Here is a 27732-nt window from a genome sequence, read left to right on the forward strand (position 1 = left end):
ACACCTGCACATCAGCAGGAGAGGACTCTTTAAAGTGGAGACACTACATACTGATATACACCTGAACATCAGCAGGAGAGGACTCTTTAAAGTAGAGACACTACATACTGATATACACCTGAACATCAGCAGGAGAGGACTCTTTAAAGTAGAGACACTACATACTGATATACACCTGAACATCAGCAGCAGAGGAATCTTTAAAGTAGAGACACTACATACTGAAATACACCTGAACATCAGCAGGAGAGGACTCTTTAAAGTAGAGACACTACATACTGATATACACCTGAACATCAGCAGGAGAGGACTCTTTAAAGTAGAGATGCTACATACTGATATACACCTGAACATCAGCAGGAGAGGACTCTTTAAAGTAGAGACGCTACATACTGATATACACCTGATCATCAGCAGGAGAGGACTCTTTAAAGTAGAGACGGTACATACTGATATACACCTGAACATCAGCAGGAGAGGACTCTTTAAAGTAGAGACGCTACATACTGATATACACCTGAACATCAGCAGGAGAGGACTCTTTAAAGTAGAGACGCTACATACTGATATACACCTGAACATCAGCAGGAGAGGACTCTTTAAAGTAGAGACGCTACATACTGATATACACCTGAACATCAGCAGGAGAGGACTCTTTAAAGTAGAGACGCTACATACTGATATACACCTGAACATCAGCAGGAGAGGACTCTTTAAAGTAGAGACGCTACATACTGATATACACCTGAACATCAGCAGGAGAGGACTCTTTAAAGTAGAGACGCTACATACTGATATACACCTGAACATCAGCAGGAGAGGACTCTTTAAAGTAGAGACAGCTACATACTGATATACACCTGAACATCAGCAGGAGAGGACTCTTTAAAGTAGAGACGACTACATACTGATATACACCTGAACATCAGCAGGAGAGGACTCTTTAAAGTAGAGACACTACATACTGATATACACCTGAACATCAGCAGGAGAGGACTCTTTAAAGTAGAGACACTACATACTGATATACACCTGAACATCAGCAGGAGAGGACTCTTTAAAGTAGAGACACTACATACTGAAATACACCTGAACATCAGCAGGAGAGGACTCTTTAAAGTAGAGACACTACATACTGATATACACCTGAACATCAGCAGGAGAGGACTCTTTAAAGTAGATACCACATTCTGATATACACCTGAACATCAGCAGGAGAGGACTCTTTAAAGTAGAGACACTACATACTGATATACACCTGAACATCAGCAGGAGAGTACTCTTTAAAGTAGAGACACTACATACTGATATACACCTGAACATCAGCAGGAGAGGACTCTTTAAAGTAGAGACACTACATACTGATATACACCTAAACATCAGCAGGAGAGGACTCTTTAAAGTAGAGACACTACATACTGATATACACCTGAACATCAGCAGGAGAGGACTCTTTAAAGTAGAGACACTTCATACTGATATACACCTGAACATCAGCAGGAGAGGACTCTTTAAAGTAGAGACACTACATACTGATATACACCTGAACATCAGCAGGAGAGGACTCTTTAAAGTAGAGACACTACATACTGATCTACACCTGAACATCAGCAAGAGAGGACTCTTTAAAGTAGAGACACTACATACTGATATACACCTGAACATCATCAGGAGAGGACTCTTTAAAGTAGAGACACTACATACTGATATACACCTGAACATCAGCAGGAGAGGACTCTTTAAAGTAGAGACGCTACATACTGATATACACCTGAACATCAGCAGGAGAGGACTCTTTAAAGTAGAGACGCTACATACTGATATACACCTGAACATCAGCAGGAGAGGACTCTTTAAAGTAGAGACGCTACATACTGATATACACCTGAACATCAGCAGGAGAGGACTCTTTAAAGTAGAGACGCTACATACTGATATACACCTGAACATCAGCAGGAGAGGACTCTTTAAAGTAGAGACGCTACATACTGATATACACCTGAACATCAGCAGGAGAGGACTCTTTAAAGTAGAGACGCTACATACTGATATACACCTGAACATCAGCAGGATAGGACTCTTTAAAGTAGAGACGCTACATACTGATATACACCTGAACATCAGCAGGAGAGGACTCTTTAAAGTAGAGACGCTACATACTGATATACACCTGAACATCAGCAGGAGAGGACTCTTTAAAGTAGAGACGCTTCATACTGATATACACCTGAACATCAGCAGGAGAGGACTCTTTAAAGTAGAGACGATGGGATCTAAACTCTTCTAATAAGGTTTAAGAGAAAGCATTATCAACCTGTATCCGCTAGGGGGCAGCAGATCTCCATCAGGCTGATTCCTCGATGACAGCGAGCTGGCCTTTACTGTTCAAATAGATTTATTTTTGTCGTATTTCATTTAAACATTTCATTACTTATTATGTATCATTCAGAGAAAGCTGAAATGTTCTCTCTGGTAAGAAGATCCATTTCCAAAAAGCAATTTGGCATTCTTATCAATCCTAACTGTACATTCATATGATTCATAGATCAATATGTAGCATTATATTACATTACATTATTATATTATTATAGTACAAGGAGTACTTTTACTCAATTTTTCTGTTATAACTCTACTCGCCATCTTCATCATTTAATGTATTAACTCATCAATGCATCAATAACTATAATCTAATCATTATAATCCTGTGTACTACTTAGATTCTGACCCTCTGTTTGAGGTACAAGCAGGTAGAATCACCCAACATAACAACAAGTACATCTTTTTGTATCAAAACTTTGTTTATCTAGTAAAATGCTAATTGATGCAACAATACTATTATCTAATAATGTCATATAATAGTACATCTCAGATTCAGAATGACTACTTTTGCTCAAGTAAGATATTGGACTTTGACTTGTAATGTATTTCATCTTTAATGTATTGGTACTTTGTTTTGGAAAGAATCTGAATACTTCTTCCACCACTGCGTATAAGTACTTTTACTTTATCACAGTTGTACTTCACTACATTATGAAGTCCAAATTAGTACCAGAGTGTAGGAATACTCTGTTACAGTAAAAGCATTCAAAATGTTCCTCAAGTGAAAGTAGAAAAGTATTCTCATCAGAATATAGTGAAAGACAGTAAAAGTAGTCATTGTGCAGATTGGTCCATCTCAGAATAATATATATGATATGTTTTATAAAGATTGATCATGAAAGAGTTCTCAAAGCTGGTGAAGGTGCAGCTAGTCTGAATGGCTTTGAAGACTGCAGGGTACTTGATTATATTTCACATCATTCATCCAGATCCGTAAAGTAACTAAAGGTATTAAATACATGCAGTGGAGGAAAAGTACACCATTTACCTCTGAACTGTAGTGGAGTAGAAGTAACTGAGTATTGCTACAATGAGTATTAGTACTTGTACTCGAGTACTCTGCTGTCAGGGGGCGGGGCTTAATGCGCCACGCGGGGGGTGTCACTCAATTGAAGGGAGGAAAAAAAGAAAAACGACTGAAGGGAGTTACCTCCCCGAGAAATGAGAAATGAGACCGGGCCGTTTTCCAGTCGGTGGCCTTTGCTATTAAACCAGGAAATCCCTAAAATTACAGGGGGGCAAAAGAGCCAGAAGACCAGGGGGACTATTCGGAGAGGTTTGCCCCGGAAACAGCACTCACACAGCGGGCTTTCTGCAGGAGGATCGGTCGGTGCATGTATCTCTGAGTGTGTGTGAGTGTGTGTATGTGTGTGTGTGTTTACAAGTGTTTGAACCAGTGCCACAAACGAGGGAAGGATAAATTCGAGGAAGGAAGGAGGGATGGTGGACAACTCGAGCAGCAGTAAGGCACAGATGGTGAGTCCTTTACATTTATCTGGAACCAGCTGTGAAAAACGAGTGGAGTCATTTCCCCCAAAAAACAGAAGCAAACTTTGATAGTTTGCCCTTATGGTAGGTTTGATTCAAACCCTTCTTTATGTCTCTCTATGTTGGAGTTCTGCCTGTTTGACGGTTTCACAAACATCCATTAGTGAGGATGTGGCAGCCAGCTAAAGCGGAAAGGAGCTGGGAGAAGTGTTCTTCACTTAAATAATACATTAAATATATAAAATGCTCCATTACAGGTAGAAGTACTGCACCGGAAAGCGTGTTTAAGTCAAAGTACAAATCAGCTAAATGTACTTAAAGATTAAAAAGTAGTAATTATGCAGAAAAATATTATTATTATTATTACTATACCATTATTAGATAATATGAGAGGATTATTTCATCAATTAGCATTTTAATCTTGCAGATAAACAACGATTTGATTAAAAAACTATTTAAATTTGTAATTTCTTGGATAATTCAATTTTTTGTACCTTTTTTTGTTTATTTCTGAGAAAACCATTAGATTAAAAGTTCACACAAAGAAGCTAAAGATGTCAAATAAATGTAGTTGATGAAAAGTATAAAGTAGTAGTTGTAAGTATAAGTATGTGTGTACTTAGTTACTTTCCACATCTGATATTGTTTACGAATTTATTTTAACTCTGGTTGACTGTCTTTGTAAAGCAGCGAATGCTAGTTTGGACATGTATGTGGATGGAGAGTAGGGACTACATATAATATAACAATACTAGTTTAAGTATATGTTGCAGTACAGCTAAACATGAGTGTGTGTGTGTGTGTGTGTGTGACTTTCCATGCATCATATCTTGCTGTAATTTAATTCTAATGTCAATTTGATCATTCTTTCAATGTAAAGAAGCTTGACCTACTTTTTCTAGTCGTTTAGTTTTCGATTCTGCTGTATTTGAACTTCCTCCTGTACAAAGTAATAATGTAAGGACCATTTTACTGTCAGTGCTAAAACTCAATAGTAATTGGGACCAAATATTTCCACCGATGCTCTGAAAAAGGCTTTTAATGTTCATATGTTGGCGTTAAAACCCCTGCGCGATACATCATAGGAATACTTTGTTAGCTTTGTCATGCTTTTTCTCACACGGTGAAACCCATGTATTGTGTTTTGTTGGTGTTAAAGCTTTTTTGCAGGACTCCTTTAAAGACATTTGAGGTTGCTTTAATTTTTTTGCAATGGTTGTATCTGTTTTGCAATGCGCCTGGTAACACTACTGCGGTAGGTCTCTGCTTTCACACATGCTCCGGGACTTATCGTACACATTCAGAGCCCGACGTCACCTCATATTTTCTTTGTTTATACAAGTATGGTTTGCTTTTGAGATGCTGAGGATGTTCCCACTCTCTCACCTCAGGCCCTCAGTTCAAACATTGACTACAGAGCCAGACGCTTTTACTACATGAAGATACGGTTGGATTATCCATGGTATTTATTATGTACCAATCAGACTCCTGGGTTTCTCGTGCAGCTTTGATTTTCTGAATGTGCAAGGAGCATAATAAAACTGTTGGAATGACTGTGGTCAGATATCCTACAACTTTAAACTGAGTTGAAGTAAACCTATGAAGAAAATAGAAGTCCGATACAAATGATCCAGCGTCTTCAAAAGCATCAACATTGACCCACAATGCATCAGAATCAGTCCTCCAGGAGTTCAGATATGGCTATTTACTTAAAACGGCCATTTCTGATCCTGAAATTGGAAGAAATGGAGTCAGCATCCTCAATTGCTCCCTAAAACCACTCCGAAAGTGTCCAAGCCGTTTTCTTAACTGTTGTCCACATAATGCTAACTAAAGCTAATTAACGCGACTAATGCTAATTGTCAATATAATGGTGTAATGCCATTCAGGTTGATTTGAGCTCAGGTTGACTGTGTTCCTCTTTAATTAAGATATCAGAAGTTATATCAATTTTTCCTTTGGACTATTTTAAACCAGCTAATGTTAGTTTGAACTAATATGTTACGGGGGAGGAGTAGGGCTACATGAAATACACAAATACTGGTTTTACTGCATTTTCCAGTCGTGGTGCAGCTAATCGACTGAAAGGACACATAACGTTACCATTTAAGTAACAAGTGGGTATTTCTTTGTAATAACCTCCATGTTTGTGACTTTCCATGCATCATGTCTTGCTTTAATTTAATTCTAATGTCACTTTACTAGCCCGACAGTACGTCATAGTCACATTTGTAGGTATTTGAATGCATTCAGTGGCTCGTGTCTCATATTTGGATCCTCTTCTCTCGTCCTCCACAGCCCAGCATGTCTCAGGACGCCTCAGGAGGAGTGGGCTTCCCTCAGAGCGGCTCCTCGGGGGGCATGAAGCTGGAGGCCGTGATGGAGCAGCTCCAGCGCCAGCAACACGCCCGTCTAGAGATGGAGAGGAAGGAGAGGAAACTTCGTGAAGCTCACATCATGTACGCTCAACAAGTGGCCGCTCAGCAGGCAATTCTCACCGCAGCCAGAGCATCGGGAGCGGCCTCTTTCATGGGGAAGAGCCTCGGTGTTCCCGGGGTAATGTTGCCTCCGAGAGTGTCCAATCAGAGCAGCGTCGACTCGGAAAGAGAGGATGATGAAGATCGAGGAGGGGAGGAGGATGAGGATGATGATAATGAGATGATGGAGGGAGATGAAGGCAGCGAGGAAGAGGAAGGGAGTGCGAGTGGTTTGGAGTTTCTCAGAAAGCAGACCCTCGCTCTGCAGCAAAACGCCTCCAGAATCCCTCCTCGTCCGTTTGGTAGTTATTCGGCGTCCGCCCCTCAGAGATCTGCCTCTCCACCAATCAGAGTGAAGCAGGAACCAGACGAGGGTCTTTCTCCGGCGGGACCCCAATCTGCAACTTCCCCCAACGGACAGGCCGACTGGGGCTTCGACGATCAATTCAGACAGGTACGGGCCAGGTTTGGCAACATTACATTACACTAAGTGCACGCGTCATCATCCGTACTGAGAAGCAGCCTGTCCTTCAATCTCATGATCTGCCAATCAAAACACGGTCCATTGTGCCCCAGATTAGTAATTCCTTTCACCCCCCCCCCCCCCCCGTCGAGGGTTTACATGATCTCCCCGTTTACCCCCCGCTGTGAGCGTCTGTTTAATCTTGATTGAAGAACAAATCTCTCCCTCGGAATCTGTGTGAAACACTTCGGCTCCCAGGAGACGGACGGCCGCCGATCGGCTTTTGTGGCAAAAAAAAAATCCTCCTAAGTGAGTCCTGGCAGAGAGCCAAGCTGGGAGAAATGTGTTCACACTCCCTCGGTGTGTGTGTGTGTGGGTGTGTGTGTGTGTGTGTTTGGCTGGGATCCAGGTAGTAGAGTCAGAACTGTGGGTGGTTGGGTCAGCACGAGGATTTTGGGACGGGTGGGAAGTTTAGATGTAGTGCACAGTAGCAATCTGTCACTCACACACACACACACACACACACACACACACACACACACACACACACACACACACACACACACACACACACACACACACACACACACACACACACACACACACACACACACACACACACACACACACACACACACACACACACACACACACACACACACACACACACACACACACCCAAGTCCGAGAGTTTTTTTCGGCTGCGTGCCAAGTGCACTTTCCCTTGAAGGTAAATATTGCCTCATCACAGTGTTACAAAACGGTGGAATGCCAACTGGGAGCCAAGTGGAGGGGAAGAAGTACTTATATTTAGTACTTAAGTAAAAGTAGAAGTACTCGGGTCTTGTACTTGAGTAAAAGTAGAAGTACTTATATCTAGTACTTAAGTAAAAGTAGAAGTACTCAGATCTTGTACTTGAGTAAAAGTAGAAGTACCAGAGTGTAGGAATACTCTGTTACAGTAAAAGTCCTGCATTCAAAATGTTCCTCAAGTGAAAGTAGAAAAGTATTCTCATCAGAATATAGTGAAAGACAGTAAAAGTAGTCGTTGTTTGATTGGTCCATTTCAGAATAATATATATATGTTTTATAATGATTGATCATTACTTCACATCATTCATCCAGAGAAGTAACTAAAGGTATTAAATACTTGTAGTGGAGGAAAAGTACAAAGTAGCAGAACATGGAAATACTCAAGTAACGTATGAGTACCTCAAAATGTTACTTAAGTACTTGATTAAATGTACTTAGTTGCTTTCCTCCGCTGGCTTAAGGTGGCATTCAGCTGTGTGTGCGTGCGTGCGTGTGTGTGTGTGTGTGTGTGTGTGTTTTCTGGTACCTGAACTGTGTTTAATAAATAAATATATATATATATATATATATATATATACCTTTTTGTATAAATAGTTGTTGTGGTGTTAAGTTAAATGTTTGTTCCCTTGTCTTAATATTTGTTTCGCACTCTCAAAATATCTCTTGTTCTGGCTGTTCTCTGATTGATATCTCGTTACGGTGAATGCGCGTGGATCTGACAAACCAAGACTTTCAAAGACCTTTCCCTTTTGATCAGATCGACCCGGATGGACTTTTTGTATTGTTTAGACCAGACGAGGAATTGATCATGAAAAGTCCAGCTGGTGCATCCCGACAGCTTTAACAGGTCTGTTTGATTCTGCGTAAGAGTTCATATCATCGGGGTTTGGACTCATGCAACCGCACCTTTAAAGACGTATGATCAACATGTCCACCAAGTTCCAACGGATTCTTTAATAATGGCATTATATCCGATCGCTGCCCTCACATACTTTCTAGTCCTATACTTCAGCGTCGAAGCAAGGCATCTGATCCTGGTCTCACATCAAACCACCAGTGGAGTTCAGTTGGTTGAGTGTGTCTTGAAGGCCGAGGCGAGCAGAGTCAGAGTTGTGTTTGACCGCCTCTCTATCTGTGGCGCGGTGTTTTATTTTATGAGCAGGGGCGTGCCTCATCCTGGGGGGGGGGGCTCAGCCTGGGGGGGGGGGGGGGCATTATGGGACGAGAAATGGCTCTGGCACTTTTTTTGTTGTGTTTCCTCTCTTTTATCTTTCCTGTCATTATGTCAGCTCTGCAGTATTTAATGACGGCTCATCTCTTCAGGCAGTTTCAGGTTTCAGCTGCGGGGGAGGGGACAGTGTGTGGGTGTGTGTGTGTGTGTGTGTGTGTGTTTTTTGATGTCATTGTCTTCGAGAGGCCTGGCAGATGCCGCAAATACCGACCCCCCCCCTCCTCTTCTTCTCTCTCCTGTAATAATGTAGGAGAACTTTTATCATGATTTAAAAGCAGAGGTGGGGAAAAGTACTCAAAAGAAGTACCGATGCATTCCTGTCGAATACTTCATTACAAGTCAAAGTACTGCATAAAAGCAGAGGTGGGAGAAGTACTTATACACTTGTATACTTGGATGCACGATATTGGTTTTTTGAAACCGATAACTTCCTGCTTCTCGAGACCGATACCGATAACCGATAATAATATAATATATATATATTAAATGTATCTGTAGTTTTTGCACACCTGGTGGTAAAAAGAGACTAGTAGTGAGCAAAGGACATGAGCATTACTACTATGAACAAAACAAAGCCAAGAACAGTTTTGACTTCAAAGTGGCCATATTTATTTCCCCAAATAAACTTCTTGTCTTTTTCAAAAGCCTCGTGGATAGGTAAAAGCCTCGTCGGTGCCTTTGCAGCTGGCTTTGGATTCGCCGCTAGTTTAGCAGCGCAGGCGTCTTCGTACGCTTTTAACACACCATCGTAGCCATGGCGATGTTTCAGGAGACTGATCAGGTTGGAAGTATTATAGCTCGTTGCCTTCTTCCCTCCTCGTGGAACTTCTGCATGTGTTAATACAAATAGCAAGCGAACTATCTCACTCTGAAACTTTGAAATAGTCCCATACTACCGACGACATGTTTGTTTGCTGTCCTGGCTTCACGGCCGCACGCCGTTTACGTCACAGCCAGGCACGAGTTAGGGAGCGCTGGATTTGTGAAGAACTCCCCTCTTCCTAAACCACTAATACCACAGTACCGGCAAAACGGGAGGAGCCGAGTGAAAAACAAGCGCCCCTCATCCCAATCCACCCACACCACAGGACTTTTTCTTTTATTTACCCAAAAAATATATTGTATATTATCGGGGCTATTAATACTGTTATCGGGTTTATCGGGATGCGTCATAATTCCTATTATCGGACCGATAATTATCGTGCACCACTACGTTGTACTTGTGTAAATATATTTAACATGTTCATACGAATGTTCCATCATAACAGAGTGAATATATTTGGGTTTCGATGTTGCACATTATTTGGGCGTTGAGAGAATCTGATGCACTTTGTTTAACAGTTGTCTGACTTTTTATTGACTAAACAATGAATAAATAATGAAAAATTATCGTTAGTTAAAAAACATATCCCTTAATTTAACCATTAATATAAGAACATTGATTTAACGTTTACTGCATCGTGTATTAATAATTGGTCCAAGGAGACAACTGAGCTCCCTTTCGATGCAAAATGTGGATTTTACATAATTAATTTTTCATCGAAACAGATTTTTCTCCACTTAATCAAATCAGAGGAACATCCAGAGCGGGCCTCCCTGCTCTTGCCCTCCTCTTTAGTGATTTGAATATTGAGTGAGGGGTCAGATGTGGGGACACAGACAGACACGAGGAGCTGGTGTCTTCCTGTCAGTGATGAATGTGCGGTGACCTCAACCCGGAGTAAATAAATGTCAAACAACGGGACGACAAAGGCGTCTTTTTGGCCTCCAGGACAGAGGAGGCCTGACCTCTGTAATCCCACCGCTAACACCACCATCACATGGAGCCCTCCACTCCCCCAGATAATCCCAGTGTGCTTAATGGTTTTAATCGAACTGTGTGGTGGCGGTATATATGTGGGCTGCAGGTGACTGGATGTCCTGACTAAAGACATGTTGTGTGGGTGTAACGATTAGAGCTGCGACGTTAATATAAAATGTATTATTTGTTTTATCTCCGCTAGAGTTTTTAAATGCCATTTTATGATACGTGTCTTAATGTCTGTCGTGTTTGTAAAGCCCTTTGAATTGCCTTGTGTTGAAAGGTTCTAAATCCCAGTAAGATATATATCTGGAAAAGGCAAAATATGTGGAAATATCTGAGTTAATGGTATTTTTTAATATCCTTTAATATCGTGAATTTATTGCAAAATCAGTCAAAATAATAGCATTTTTACCGAATTGTGCAGCTGTTGCTACGATGAATCAAACGGACCTTCATTCGATCGTGGCACGCTTTAAGTTTTCCCCAATTATAGTTTTATCGTCCGTAGAATCCACCCTGAATCTCCGGTTTGCACCGCGCGGCTGCAGGCAGAGGTTAAACAGGTTGAAGTTGTTCACGCCTGGGTAACTGTTCCTGTGCGACTTGTCTCTGTGACAAGAGAGACGTTGCCTGTTTGTGATCGCAGAGAGTGATACCGAGACAAACAAACTGACACCACAGCTGAATAATAATAATATGTCTGCCACAGATTGGTGGATATATTCGGGTTGTCTCTAACGATCTGCTGCTCTAAGATAAGACGTACTTATTGATTCAAAATTGGGAAATGTTTGCGTTGAAGCCGCATTAAAAACAAAGGCATTGCACATGAGGAGAAATTCAAAGAGTAGAAACATCTCAAAATATACGAGTTGACCGTGAAGATAAAAATGGACGGGTCAATTTGACTCACTGTAAGGATGAGGGGAATTACACAAAGCATTCTCAACTGCACTGTGGGTATTGTCCACAGTTTCTTACCATTGCATGTATGATATATGTGTAATGTGTGTATATGTGAAGCGCTTTGAGTCATTGATAAAGCGCTATAATAAATGTAAGGAATTATTATCACTTCCTTTGGTTTCTCTGCAATGCACGGCTGGCCTGCCTCACTTTAGGGGTACAGATGCTTTTCTAAATCCACTCTTCCACTGAAGACAGGATTCTTAGATCATAGGGACGTCCCATAAAAACAGCTCGAGCATAAATTCAAACGCAACTCTGGATCCTCTCACTTGCAGCCAGACAGAGGAGCGTCTCAACTTCCTCAATTGTGCAACGCATTTGTTTTCGGCTCGCACACATGTGCCTGGTGTTAGCAGCAACGTTATCTCAAATGTGAGATAACATAAGAAGAGCTTCATTGATCCCAATTTGGGAAATGTTGCAGTATAAAAACAAGGCATTGCACATAAGGGACATCAACAGGGTAGGGATACACAATTCTAATGTGTAAACATCTCATAGAGATAAAACGGCATTAAAAAAGTAGAACATATACAAGTTGAAATACACATTTACAGTGTAGCGCGAGTGGCGGTTCCCTCTAACCAATCAGTGCGCACGATCCACACATTCTGCTCACGGGAAACCATAAAGAAACTATCCAGCTTGAGTCGTTCCGTAGAATCCAGTGGAAATATAGCGAATTAAAAGCCAAGATAATTAGCTTAATACATTTTGATTAGGGGATGGTCTCGTGGTGAATCAGGACTTGTTTTATTTCCAATCTTTAGAATCCACTTATCTTCGGTTGCTAATATAAAACCACACGAGCTATTCATGAGCGAGTCGCACAATGCAGGGGAGATATGGCAGCGTTATTGTCGGAAGGTTTGTTGCTATATTTGGGGGGAAAACAACAAATGGGACGAATATTACATTTACTGTATGAGAGGAAGGACCGATGTTACAACGTTTCCATTGAGAAATTGAAACGATTGAATACCAGGACCGTTCTGCTGCTCCACAATACTACACGTTCACACATTTCTACCTTTCTAAATAATGTGCTAACGGCGTCTCCGATTCATTTGTCATCGTGCGGCGCTAACATGCTGCAAAACGTAGATTACAAACATCGTTATTACTTTAGAAAACCCGAGCGTCCTGCAGGATATAAAGAAAGCTCTTCTGAAAGTCCCATGTGAGCGCGGCCACGGCGTCTGTGGGAAACGCTGCAACTGTTCTTCTGCTGAGAACTGTTGCATAATTTAACTGTCGCCACGGCAACACATCGAGCAGGAAGTGGTTGATCTGCACGGCTGCAGAGATCAATAAGGTGTGTGTGTGTGTGTGTGTGTGTGTGTGTGTGTGTGTGTGTGTGTGTGTGTGTGTGTGTGTGTGTGTGTGTGTGTGTGTGTGTGTGTGTGTGTGTGTGTGTGTGTGTGTGTGTGTGTGTGTGTGTGTGTGTGTGTGTGTGTGTGTGTGTGTGTGTGTGTGTGTGTGTGTGTGTGTGTGTGTGTGTGTGTGTGTGTGTGTGTGTGTGTGTGTGTGTGTGTGTGTGTGAAAATATTATTTTTCTTACATGCAGTATCTGGACACGCTTTTAATACATGTTTAATGTGTGTTTTGTAAACTATGCTATTCTGTAAGTTGGCCTAAAATACAAGAGGACACATTTCTGATCCTAAATATCTCAGTTTCTTCTTTACAGGTAAATAGGGAGGAGGCGTGTGGCGCAGCGGGCTAGTGCGTTGGTGTTGGGGTCAGGGGGCACAGGTCCGAACCCCCCTGCGTGTCCTTCACCCCAAACGGCCCACAGCATTGAGTGTGTCGCTTTGGGTAAAAGCGTCTAACAAGTACACATGTCATGTAAAATAGCATTAGTAACGGATTACACTTTAAAGTGTCCCTCCCTAACCCTGGTCAGCAGATGGACTCCTATTGGACGGGCTAAACCTGAAACGTTAAGAAGACAAAAAGGTTTTAAGTCGATGCTCTGAATTAATCAAATGTTAGACGCACGTGCTCATAAACAAAAAGTACATTTTAATGAAGTACTTCTTTCTCAATCCGCAAAAAAGTCGTGGTAAATATCAGTTTAATTATTTTAAAACTAACCAAACGGAAACGTTGCACGGAATCCAAAAATGTAAGTTTGTGAACTGAGTAAACTGAAACGGTGTTTTCATAACTGTAATTAAAGTCAACGTTTCAGTTTGTTCACTGTTTTGCTCCTCGCTGCGAACTGACCCGGTTTCTATCTGTTCTTCTGGATGAACCGCTGGTTGTCTCTCAGAGCTGTCAGTGGGTTTTAAATGTATGTAACGTGTACTTAATGTGTACTTAGTCCCGTTCTGTTTACTGGACTTCCTGTCTGATGCAATAAGGCTGGAATTACCGTCCGACCGCACACTGGGAATCTTTCTAATCCCTTATATGTATCTTTGTTCATGACTACAAATGATATTACTCCTGGCATCCGTGATAAACGCTCCGGATGCTCACCCTCACTTCCAAATGAGCTGCCGCGCTGATCTGAGTGCAGATTAGCCCGACTGAAGGTGTCCCACTGACTCACCGGCCATCTTCCTCTCTTCTCGTTTCATTGCACTTTGACTAAATCAGAACTGAAAAATGTAAAAGATAAGAGAAAAATGACCGATAAAAGCAGATATTATTCAACTTGCACATGTCTTTCGATTCCCTCTGTTCCCAGGGTGTGTGTTGGTAGCATGTTGCACACGCTGCGGGGTTCACACACTCGTGCTCACGGTGCGTGTCGCTGGGATTCCTCAGTTCATGTTGTTTTTTAATGCCGTGTGAAGCGTTTCTGCCTCATTGACAGCAGCTGGATGAAAAGCTTTTTAACGCTAGATTGTTTTGATGGAAACGCCATGTCGTTGTGATCGATGCTACGATGCTAAATGTAGCTCGACTGCTATGGCTACGGGTTGCGTCAGGATGGAGACACAGCGTCACACTGAACAATCAGGGATGTGTAATTAGGTTTTTGCTCTCCTCGCTTCCTGCTTTTGTTCAGGGCAACATCGGAAAACATTTAACCTCGTTTGAATTGTCTGATTTAATTGGAAAATGTCACAAATGAGGGTCAAATGTTAAGAAATAACATTATTATCTCATATCCATTGAGCCCGTCATGTGAGCTGCGTAATGGCAATGTTCAGTATTTTGCATAATTAGGACATTGTGCAAAAGAAACGATACATTTTTAAACAGTCATTGAATACGCCAAGATAATTCAAATAAAAACAAGCTAAGATGTGTCGGGAATACCAGAATAAAGTCACGTTGCAGGGTTAGATATGGAGCTATGTGATATCGTGACAGGAAAGTAATCTGTCTTTTTAAAAACCAAGTTTTATCGATAATATTGCAAACAGTCATTTGAAGCTAATGCACTTTTTTTTTTACTTAAAGCTCCCGTGTCACGGCCATTTCTACTGATCATGATTCCATTGTTGAGGTCGACTAGAATAATTTTAAATTGTTCAATGTTCCAAACTCACATTGGTTTCTCACAGCATCTCTGTGTAGCATGTGTATTCACTCTCTGGCCTACACGGCTTGTTGGAGCTCCTGCCCCCCCCCCCCCCCCTCCCTGTGAGCCCAGTGTGCTCTGATTGGTCGGGACGTTGAGAGGCTCGCTGCTCAGTGATCTGGCTTACTGGTGTGGTTTCCGGGTCAGCGAGACAGCGCGAAACTCATCCTGAGCACACACACACTCACAGCCGAAGTAAAACAATAAGTGTGGCTCGATATTGAGAAAGAAAAAGGTTTATCGCGCTGTGAGAACGGGTCGGCGGAGAGAATGGGTCGGCGGAGCCATCCCAACTCGTCTGTTACCAACCAGGCAGCTCTATGCAAGTCAATGGGACTCCCTGATAGTTGAAAATGTACGCTAAAGGTCCTGGTGTGTGAGGAGCTCCGTGGATTGGTCCATTTTGGTTCCCGGAAGAAACAAATGGAAAAAAAGAAATGTCCAACGAGGCGTTCTGGGGCAGCACAGACAGGTCTTCTCGGTGTTAGAGTTGTACTCGCTACAGGGTGCACTTTGAGGGTGTGTGACTGCAGACCGTTCACATGCAGAACAACCTGCATAACACGAGGGGACGGGTGATAACCGGAAAAGCATGACATGGGCCCTTTAACACTCAATAAACATGTTATAAAATCACATCTGAAACATAGACAGTATCTATGTATACAATAAGAGTGCTCTGTAATAGATGAAGAGTTATGATATAAAAAGTCAATCAGAAAAGTTTATATTGAATATTGATCTGGGTAAATCTCCATAGTGCACGTGTTGCCAAACCGTGATGGCACTTTTGTTTGATATAGCAAATCTCACTGAGCTTCATTTTGTGCTGACCGGCTCTAAAACTGTCCTTTCATATATAAATACCTGAGTGCAGGAATAAAGGAAACGGTGCAGTGTAAGGTATGAAGAGTCATCTGATCGTCGTGGTGACGGAAAACACCAACTCGTGGCAGCTGACTCGTATTAATGTGGATTACATCTCCTGTATCGCAGAGTCGTGCTGCATTTCTCACTAGTTTTCTCTGAGTAATCTGTAACACTGCTGTCTGTGTTTTGGTACATGCGTGTGGATGGCACACATCTACTACACTATAAAACATCACAGTTTTACGGCCATCTTTTCACATGCAAATGCGATTTCATATGCATTTCTTTAGAGTGTAATCTCACTGAGCTTCATTTTGTGCTGACCGGCTCTTAACAGCCACGTGTGGACGATTCCCCCCCGACCAGAAATAGAGGTATTGAATTTAGTAGCTAGATGAAGGGGGGGAGGGGGTTATTGGGAGAGGGGGGGGGGGGTGGTGGTCTGTTTTAACGCTGCCCCACCCAGAGGAAACATTCCAGACAGAATTAAAGAGTTAACTCTTCAAACGGGGGACATTCCCAACAACAGACTGGGAGGGGGGGGGGGGGGGGTAGAGGGAGGGTAGTGGGAGGAAACAAGTATTCATATTCTTCGAGTACAAGTATGAATGCACTGAAAATTCTGAAACTAACATGAAAAATATGATCAAATTTAAACAATACAACAATTCTGGATAAAAATTAAAACGTTGAGTAACGGGAACGTCAGAAGCCAGACGACGATAACACTTATTTCTATCATTAGAAAAAACACTGCTTTATTCCACGAATGGCGAAATTCCTCCTGCTTTTAATGGACAAATCTTTGCATCAAAATAAGACGGAATCGTCTCCAATTGAAACCAAAACTCTGAACCCCAAATGAAATCAACAATTCCCCGAAATGCTCTGTTCATCGCTATGACAACGCAACACAAACAAGAACCGGGAATAAGATTATTCCTCAACATTTCTTCGTTGCATGTTTGCGTTGTTTTTTTCAGACTCTATTAAACGGCAATATCACCAGAAGATCATGTTTATTTTAATATCGGAAGCCAACATCGTTATTCTGATTTAATATTCGACTCATCGTGCAGCCACAGATCGGAATGTGTGCCACACTTGTGCCTTAAATGCAGCACAATTGGCATCACAACTTCTTTTGAATGGAGCTTTGTGGTCTCTTCGTTAAAAAAGATTGTGCAACCTTTGTCCCAAAGTGTCATAACACATTACAGATGAGGTTTTTCCAGTGTCAATGCCCTTCTCTATACAGATCTGACACGACGTACCGGAGCGTCACTAAATACTTGATTTTATACATTTTAAAAGTGGATGTTGTCATTCTGCTCATCATACTTGGACTCTCCTGCTTCCTCGTGAGTAAGCGTGCTCTCGAGAGACAGAAGGCACAGCTGTTGGGACATGCTAATGCTCACTTCCTCCGTGGATTCAATCGTCTATATTGCAGAAGTGATTTGCATCGTGGACATGTTTGCGTAAAGTTGGTCCCTTCAAGTCTGCATTTAGGTCCTCGTGTTTACTCTAACTAGTCCCCTGGACAACCTTTAGAGGTCTGTACTTAAGTACACGTTTCTGGTATCAGTACTTTACTCCACCACATCTTTTCTACTACTTTTACTTTGACTTCTTACATGTTGAACACAAATACCTGTACTTTCTACTTCTTACATGTTGAACTCAATACCTGTACTTTCTACTTCTCTACATGTTGAACCAAATACCTGTACTTTCTACTTCTTACATGTTTAACTCAAATACCTGTACTTTCTACTTCTTACATGTTGAACACTCAAATACCTGTACTTTCTACTTCTTACATGTTGAACTCAAATACCTGTACTTTCTACTTCTTACATGTTGAACTCAAATACCTGTACTTTCTACTTCTTACATGTTGAACTCAAATACCTGTACTTTCTACTTCTACATGTTGAACTCAAATACCTGTACTTTCTACTTCTTACATGTTGAACTCAAATACCTGTACTTTCTACTTCTACATGTTGAACTCAAATACCTGTACTTTCTACTTCTTACATGTTGAACTCAAATACCTGTACTTTCTACTTCTTACATGTTGAACTCAAATACCTGTACTTTCTACTTCTACATGTTGAACTCAAATACCTGTACTTTCTACTTCTTACATGTTGAACTCAAATACCTGTACTTTCTACTTCTTACATGTTGAACTCAAATACCTGTACTTTCTACTTCTACATGTTGAACTCAAATACCTGTACTTTCTACTTCTACATATTGAACTCAAATACCTGTACTTTCTACTTCTTACATGTTGAACTCAAATACCTGTACTTTCTACTTCTTACATGTTGAACTCAAATACCTGTACTTTCTACTTCTTACATGTTGAACACAAATACCTGTACTTTCTACTTCTACATGTTGAACTCAAATACCTGTACTTTCTACTTCTTACATGTTGAACTCAAATACCTGTACTTTCTACTTCTTACATGTTGAACTCAAATACCTGTACTTTCTACTTCTACATGTTGAACTCAAATACCTGTACTTTCTACTTCTACATGTTGAACTCAAATACCTGTACTTTCTACTTCTTACATGTTGAACTCAAATACCTGTACTTTCTACTTCTCTCATGTTGAGACCTCAAATACCTGTACTTTCTACTTCTACATGTGAACTCAAATACCTGTACTTTCTACTTCTTACATGTTGAACATCAAGATACCTGTACTTTCTACTTCTCACATGTTGAACACAAATACCTGTACTTATCTACTTCTTACATGTTGAAACACAAATACCTGTACTTTCTACTTTCTCACATGTTGAACTCAAATACCTGTACTTTCTACTTCTCACATGTTGAAACACAAATACCTGTACTTTCTACTTCTTACATGTTGAACTCAAATACCTGTACTTTCTACTTCTTACATGTTGAACTCAAATACCTGTACTTTCTACTTCTTACATGTTGAACCCAAATACCTGAACTTTCTACTTCTTACATGTTGAACCCAAATACCTGTACTTTCTACTTCTTACATGTTGAACACAAATACCTGTACTTTCTACTTCCTACATGTTGAACTCAAATACCTGTACTTTCTACTTCTTACATGTTGAACTCAAATACCTGTACTTTCTACTTCTCACATGTTGAACTCAAATACCTGTACTTTTCTACTTCTTACATGTTGAACTCAAATACCTGAACTTTCTACTTCTCTCATGTTCCAAACAGCTTGGTTCCTTTAGTCTGAATGTGTGTTTGGTTGCGTGATCATTATTCTTAGAGTCACTGCGTGCCTATTGGTTGGAAACACAATCCGTTATCCATCACTCCTGTCTTCTCTAAAGAAGAGGGACCAATGGAAACGTTGTCATGTTGCCGTGGAAACATTCATTAGCTAACAATGACATTATTGTTCTATTCATATAAAGGGAGGTCAGGTACTCTTTTAAAGCAGCTGGTTAGCTATGGGTACTTTTTACTGAAGGACATTTTGAAGCGTTTCGTCAGTACTTCTACTTTCACCAGAGTCTTTTGAACACGAGTATCTGTACTTCTACTTGAGTAAAGGATGTGTGTACTTGTACCCTCTCTAGAGCTAATTTCTCATGTTGTTCTTGCCTTTGCATCCGAGGTGTCTGCCTTTCCGCTGAAATAACGACCGCCTGCGTCATCATGCAAAAGGTCTTATAGGATGTCCCTTCATGCATATCGTCACCGAGGGAAACTCTGCGCCTCGTCTGCATTTAATTCAAATTCAAAAGGCAGCAGGTTCTCGCATTTAGATGCAAATGTTGCAACGTCCATTAGAGAAGTCACACTCTTTTCTTTCTTCCATCCCCAAATCCACCCCGGGGGATCGGGACTTCCTTTAATAAGAATACAGCTTTGTTTATTCAGCACTCTCCGTACAGCACGTGCAGCTTTTTGATTTGGTTTATTTGGAATGTGTAAAACAATAATACAAACAAATAATAATGAAATGAAAACATGAGACTTATTAAACTGTACAAACTTAAAGCAGAGTCAAATTGATAAACAAAAATATTACCGTCTCTAAATTATATTTAAACAAATATTTAAACACAAATCGGAAAAGGTTTTTTTTTTGGCTTTTCTGCTGTCTAAAACATGCAAATTTCTCCTCCGTTGGATTCTGATTCTGATGCCTGCTTGTAACTCGATCAGTTGGTAGTGAAACCCCCTCCTCTCACACACACACACACACACACGCGCATCTCAACACCTGCCTCTTTAATGAAGGCAAACCGGGAGGTGTACGACTGAAACAAAGACCCCAGCAGCCTGCGAGGTCATGTGACTCTGAGACGTCTCCTGGGTTTTATATAGGTGCTGATATATACAGTACGCATGTATATAGAGTAGTGATCACACTGTGTTGACCCTTGGCACAGTGTGTGAGGTCCTGATGTCCTTCAATGTGTGTCATGTGTGTTTAACGTCATGCTCCGCTGCTCACATGTCGCATTCGGCGCACGTTCGGGGTATTTAAAGGTCTCCGATCATGCAGAATGCACTTTGGGATGTGTCGGAGAATACAACCCACTTTCCTTTCCTCCGTACCCGCATTTCTAAATCTCTCAAATAGTATATTAGGAGACCATTTTTTGTTTTTATATTAGATTTCTTGTTTTTTATATTTTATGTATGCACCATGACATCAAGTCAAATTCCTAGTATGTGCGAACCTAAACCTGTTTCTGATTCTTTCTGATTCTTTAAGGGTAACATGAAGAAAGCCTTAAAGGTCAGTGAGGGTTAGCCGTTCCGTGGCTAACGTTAGCGCTTCTCTTTAATAGCAGGTATTTTTTTCGTGGTATTTATTGGCTATTAAATCAACATTCTGTCGATATAGTGATGCCAGACTAGATATTTCTCGTATGTGTTGTTTTGCATGGTTTTAAAGTAGGGCTGCTCAATTAATCGTATTTTAATCGCGATTACGATTATGGCTTGCAACAATTACGAAAACAACGTAATCGAAATAAAACGATTATTTTTCTATTATTTTTATTACTTTTTTTTTTTTTTTTTTTTCAGTTGAGTTAAACTTAACGTTCAGTGTAATCAACCGTTAAATACATACTGTTCACATTTTTTTTTTTATCCAATAAATGGATGTTTTCAAAGTCAATGAATAATCGCATTTACAATTATTGACCCAAATAATCGAGATTATGATTTTTGCCGTAATCGAGCGGCCCTATTTTAAAGGACTCATTACAGTAGAGTGATGGCATTTGTCCCTTTTTGAAGTCTTTGTATTCACATTACTGATTATATATCAGATATCTCATTGTGTAGTCAACAGTTACCCCCACAGCACCGTCGATATCGAGGTATTGGGTCGGGAATATCGTGATATTTAATATAATCCCATGTTCTGAGCTTGGTACCGTCTGTCTTTATATTCTACCGTCGACACAACACATTGGTTATGGTACTGATACTCCATTTGACGCTTTACGATACTTTTCATTGAGGAGTAGGAAGAAAGCCAAATGTCAAATGTCGTCAAAGGACTTTCCCCAAAGAAATACTTCGGATAAAAGACTAATCAAACGTGTACTACGGACATCCTTCTATACTTCGTGATCCTGTACAATAACTACATTTCGAGCAACTTCACGAACGCATCTTGCCTTTAGCCCAAAGGCGTTTTTGGGGATAATTGACTTTTAATGTCTTTATAACACTAATTTAAATAGTCTAATGACGCCCTGGGTGGAAGTTATGAAATTGTAGCTGCAGAGAGTATTTGAATAAGTCGCCCCGCTGACCCTCGCCACATGAGAACGCTTAACACCGCATGCCGTGTTTTCATGTAAACACTTGTTGGATGTAATTTGAGAAAAGGCTGGAACGCTTGAATGGAGTGCAGATTGGAAATGGATCGGCCTTCGTGTTGCTGATATGGATCCACAGGAAGCACAGCATCGAGGGCAGAGCTGCACAACACGTCTTTACGCTATCATCTTGGAAAGAAGGGATTTGTAATCAGCTGAGAAGGAGATTATGTAGAAGCCAGGACTTTAACTCAACCTGATTCTTCTGTTGGTGCCGACACATGTTTGAAATACTTAACTATCAATGTGTTGAGTTGAGTATAGAAGACGCCGGAAGGAAGCATTGGTTCCACTTTAAAAGCCTTTAAACGCATTGGAAATATTGTTGTTTTGGAATATTCAACAATGTTAATGCGTTTTTTGCACGATGTGTCAAAATGGCAAAACAGACTCGTGCAATATTCACATTTCAGGACGCTCGATGTTTGTTAAAGGCTAAATGTGTGTTAAAATACCACTTTGAACAAAGTATTGTGGAGCTGCAGAGATGCACCCGCCTACACATTGTATTCCACAGAAAAACTCCTTAATAATTTCCTGTATTTTAATTTGAATCTTAATCTCAACTCGGTATTTTCCCTCCAAACCCTGCAGCTTTAGTTCGAAGTTGGAAGAAAACACTACATTGGCTTGATATTGCAATGTCGATATGATTCTCAATAATGGAGGGATTCATCCTTTTCTTATTTTAAAAGAAGATATATTTAAAGTGATCAAGGTCTTTTGTTTTGGGAGGGTCTGAACAAACACAGATATTGTATAAAGTCTGCAAAAACACCAGGAATTCTCTTCCTTTAGATTTCATCGTGCAGCCACAGATATGAATAGATGCCACACTTATGCCTTAGATCAGGGGTGTCAAACTCAAGGCCCGGGGGCCAAATCCGGCCTGCGACTTCATTTTATGTGGCCCCAAAAGAGCTTGAAAAAAATATGATTTTATTATACGGTTACATGCTACTTTACAGAGGCACATTGCCCATAAACTACATGTCCCACAATGCATCTGAAATTTGACTTTTTTTCTCAGAATTTGACTTTTCTTTTTTCAAAATGTCACTTTTTTTAATTTTGACATTTTTTCCAGAATGTGGCTTTTCTTTTTAAATCATTTTGTGACATTCTCATTGAAGAGACTTGCAATTATTTGCCCTAGAGTTCTGCTTTCAGACGTAGTTAATTATGAAGGTATTCATAATTCCGATAATAATCCAATGCAGAGCCAATAATGTCATATAATACATTATTTTATATATGTTAAATATTTATATATGTATTTTTATATAGTCTTAAAGTTACAACCGGCCCTTTGAGTGCAACCATAATGCGAATGTGGCCCGCAATGAAATTGAGTTTGACACCCCTGCCTTGGATGAAGCACACTTGGCAGTACACTTCTTTTAAATGAAGCGTTGTGGTCTCTTTGTTAACAAATATTGTGCAACCTTTGTCCTAAAGTATTCATAATGATAAATGGACTGTACTTGTATAGCGCTTTAACAGTCTTTACGACCCCTCAAATCGCTTTGCATGCTACATGTCCTTCATCCATCCACTCAGAGCAGTGCACCGTACTCTAGGACCTAACACTCACACCCCGTTGGCCATCAGGAGCAGCTCAGGGTTCAGTATCTCGCCCAAGGACACATCGACATGTTGGCTGCACGGGCTGTGATCGAACCCACAGCCTTCTGGTTGAAAGACGACCGCACTCCCTCTCAGCCGCAGTCGCCCCAACTTATAACACATTAAAGAAGAGCCATGTTTATTCAGATTAAGGTTTTTCCAGTGTCCTTCCCTTCTTTATCCGACACGACATATCCTCCTTAAGTTTTAAAGTGGATATTGTCATGCTGTAAATGATATGTGGACTCCACAGCTTTCTCTGGCACCCTGCCGTCTCCCACAGAAGATACAGTGTGTGTTTGGCTGCGAGTAGAGGAGGTGTGGAGTTGAAGAGTGTGTGTTTTCTATTGTTAGCAGCTTTCTTGGCTTGTCTCCTTCTCCACTTTGGCTGATGTCCAGGCCTGTAACGTGCTAACTGGGCCACTGTGTCAAGTGTAAACACATCAGAAGGAGGTGAAAGAAGTACAGCAGGCTTTCCTTTCACTGCTTTCTAGTCACTGCGCTGCCTGCCAAAAATGAAGTTTATAATAGCACACGGCCAGGTTGTTTGTCTGCCAAGTCTTCAGACACAAGCCCAGTGTAATCACACGCTTGAAGAGGGAGCGAGGGAGGAAGCATGCTGGAAAGAAAAGAAAAAAGGAGGTCTTGGCTGCTGGCCAGGAAACGTCACGTCGCTCTGAAAGCTGTGTGTTCACAGCTCAGCTTCCAACGTTTACATTCTTCATTCTGGGCTGGACATCCTCCCCAGATGCTCACTTCCTGGATCCCAGCATCGCATGGAGAGCAACCGTAAGCAGCGGTGGGAAGTAGTGGAGTACAAATACTTTGTTACTCTACTTAAGTACATTTGTCTGGCATCAGTACTTTACTCCACGACTTTCTACTTCTTACATGTTGAACTCAAATACCTGTACTTTCTACTTCTTACATGTTGAACACAAATACCTGTACTTTCTACTTCTCACATGTTGAACTCAAATACCTGTACTTTCTACTTCTTACATGTTGAACTCAAATACCTGAACTTTCTACTTCTTACATGTTGAACTCAAATACCTGTACTTTCTACTTCTTACATGTTGAACTCAAATACCTGTACTTTCTACTTCTTACATGGTGAACTCAAATACCTGTACTTTCTACTTCTCACATGTTGAACTCAAATACCTGAACTTTCTACTTCTTACATGTTGAACTCAAATACCTGTACTTTCTACTTCTTACATGTTGAACTCAAATACCTGAACTTTCTACTTCTTACATGTTGAACTCAAATACCTGTACTTTCTACTTCTTACATGTTGAACTCAAATACCTGTACTTTCTACTTCTCACATGTTGAACTCAAATACCTGTACTTTCTACTTCTCACATGTTGAACTCAAATACCTGTACTTTCTACTTCTTACATGTTGAACTCAATACCTGTACTTTCTACTTCTTACATGTTGAACTCAAATACCTGTACTTTCTACTTCTTACATGTTGAACTCAATACCTGTACTTTCTACTTCTTACATGTTGAACACAAATACCTGTACTTTCTACTTCTCACATGTTGAACTCAAATACCTGTACTTTCTACTTCTTACATGTTGAACTCAAATACCTGTACTTTCTACTTCTTACATGTTGAACTCAAATACCTGTACTTTCTACTTCTTACATGTGAACACAAATACTTGTACTTTCTACTTCTCACATGTTGAACCCAAATACCTGTACTTTCTACTTCTCACATGTTGAACTCAAATACCTGTACTTTCTACTTCTTACATGTTGAACTCAAATACCTGTACTTTCTACTTCTCACATGTTGAACTCAAATACCTGTACTTTCTACTTCTTACATGTTGAACTCAAATACCTGTACTTTCTACTTCTTACATGTTGAACCCAAATACCTGTACTTTCTACTTCTTACATGTTGAACCCAAATACCTGTACTTTCTACTTCTTACATGTTGAACTCAAATACCTGTACTTTCTACTTCTTACATGTTGAACTCAAATACCTGAGTATGTTGAACTCAAATACCTGTACTTTCTACTTTTTACTGAAGTACACTTCAAAGCCTCTTTACTTTTACTTGAGTAAAGAAGTGTAGGCAGTACTTCTACTTTTACCAGAGTATCTGTACTTCTACTTGAGTGAAGGATGTGTGTACTTTTGCCATCTCTGGATGTTGAGCAAGTGAATACACGGCTTCATGTCTGTGCTTTCCTTGAAAACATCCCATTCAACATTGTGACACTTGAAGCCAAAGGAGCTCACAATAAGTGCAATCAAGCACGAGGAAGCAAACTCGGAACATGCAGTGCACTCGCTTTGAATAAGACAAACCATCACTTTGTGCTAAATATGGGGAATACAGTATTTATGGTATGTTTGCATCTTATTTTTAGACGGAGAACTCTGTGAGGAAAGTTGTTTGTTGAACTTCTTGTGACCTCGAGGCTTTTCAAATCTCTGTTCAGGGAAGTTAATTTGAAACAAAATGCATTCACTGATTTACTAACGTCTCTTTCCCAATGCGCATCTATGGGAAATGGTATGGTGACCAATGGCATCACGTGATATAAGTGTAGTTCCACCATTTGGCCACCACACAATTAGCTTTGAAACCCAGCGCTTTTATGCTTAGTTTGCATAAAGTAAAATAATGTTGATCCCGTTAAAGTATTTCCCGGCTTGGGATTAAACATACTATATCTTTCTAGGAAACCCCTGTTGATAGAACCGTCTCACAGGATGAGACACACACGGAGGTAGAAGGTATGATAGTAGAAATACAATATGATCCGTGTCGGAAGAATTGAGACTAAATGAATGTGTACTGACGTTATACTAAAAAGAAAACGCCTCCGATTGTGCGTTTACCTTCTAGTATAGTTTTAAACGTGACTTTATGGACTCCAAGTACTTCTGTTTTTAATCAGACCGTGCAATGCTTCATTTGAACGTGTATTGGGGGGTTTGCTGCACACTTGCAAGGCTTGTATTGAATGATTTCAGATGGGGAAAAAGCCCATCAGGCGGTGACCTATAGCGGATCTGGTTAATCGACAATCACTCTGTGAATAGAACTATGGACCATGTCAACGGCAGTCAATAATTTCAAAAGCCCCGTTAGTAAATGATTAAAGAGGGGCACCGAAAATGGAATTATTAACAGCGTGGCCCACAATGAGTACGTTATAAGGAGATGTATGTAAGAAGAGAGAGGGGCTTCATCGCTCCACCCGTCCACTTTTAATCGGGGAGATTTAACCTGTGTGTCGAGTTCATACGGCTCATACTAGTGGACATTAATAGACATTTTTAAAATGGTGTTTTATTGTTTATTAAAAAGATCTCTCTCGTGCCTTCTTGTTGAAGCACCTGGTGTCTGAAAAGTGCTATAAATATATACATCTTTATTATTATTGATAACAAACATAAGCATATTAATGTGGATCGTGGTTCAATAGTGTTTGTGGCAGATTTAGGACGCCCCATCCCCCGTCGATCAGCCGCCATCTGTTCTCACAAAGACCCTAAATTAATGTGATTAGAAAACCTGAAGAAGCCCCGAGCCGTTGTCTCCGGATCGGATCAGGTTTCTCTTCCTTATTTTACTTTCAAAAGGCATCACATTTGTTTTCTCGCAGCCCTCGTAATGTCCCAAAACACGCCTCTGAAATACACACATGATAATTATAGCTCTACTAGTGTGATGGTTGGAAGAAGAATCGCCATTTCGTTGTGTCCTGTGTCGCAGTTTAAGATGTGTATTTGGTTTAAATGTTTGATGGGCGGTAGCGTCCGATATTAAGCAATGTATACGAGTGGTGAAGCCTTTAAAGATGAAGAAAATAGACGTTTTATGGATAAAAAACGCTCGTTAAAGTGTCTTTTGGAACAATAATGGCGTACATCTTGGCGTCTGGATTAAATGGAAATGGATTTTCTTTGTACCCGACGTTAGAAACCCTCTTTGTTTTATTGGTTTTCCTATTCACATTACATTCAGTACATTGTGTTTGCTCCGTTATCTATATCGTATAACAACCCAATTTCCCTACGAGAATCATTACAGTTTTATCTTATCTCCTCATACGCACTGTACTCCTGTACTCTAACGGCAGCGTATATGCGTGTAGTATAAAGCATGCCTTTAATTGGGTTAGGCACCTTGAGGCTGTGGACAATTTAAA

The 27732-nt window shown here is 40.6% G+C and overlaps 1 protein-coding gene across 1 annotated transcript in view; it reads left to right on the forward strand.

Annotated features, from left to right (window-relative positions):
- Positions 1-3554: 3554 nt before the first annotated feature.
- Positions 3555-27732, forward strand: part of LOC117441800 (AT-rich interactive domain-containing protein 3B-like) — a 108375-nt gene continuing 84197 nt past the window's right edge. The window contains exons 1-2 of the mRNA XM_034077806.2: positions 3555-3855; positions 6166-6798. Coding sequence (XP_033933697.1) covers positions 3820-3855; positions 6166-6798 — 669 coding nt within the window. The 5' untranslated portion in view covers positions 3555-3819. The remainder of the gene's footprint in view (positions 3856-6165; positions 6799-27732) is intronic.

The sequence above is a fragment of the Pseudochaenichthys georgianus genome, unplaced genomic scaffold (genome assembly GCF_902827115.2).
Source record: "Pseudochaenichthys georgianus unplaced genomic scaffold, fPseGeo1.2 scaffold_200_arrow_ctg1, whole genome shotgun sequence".
Taxonomy (NCBI): Eukaryota; Metazoa; Chordata; class Actinopteri; order Perciformes; family Channichthyidae; genus Pseudochaenichthys; species Pseudochaenichthys georgianus.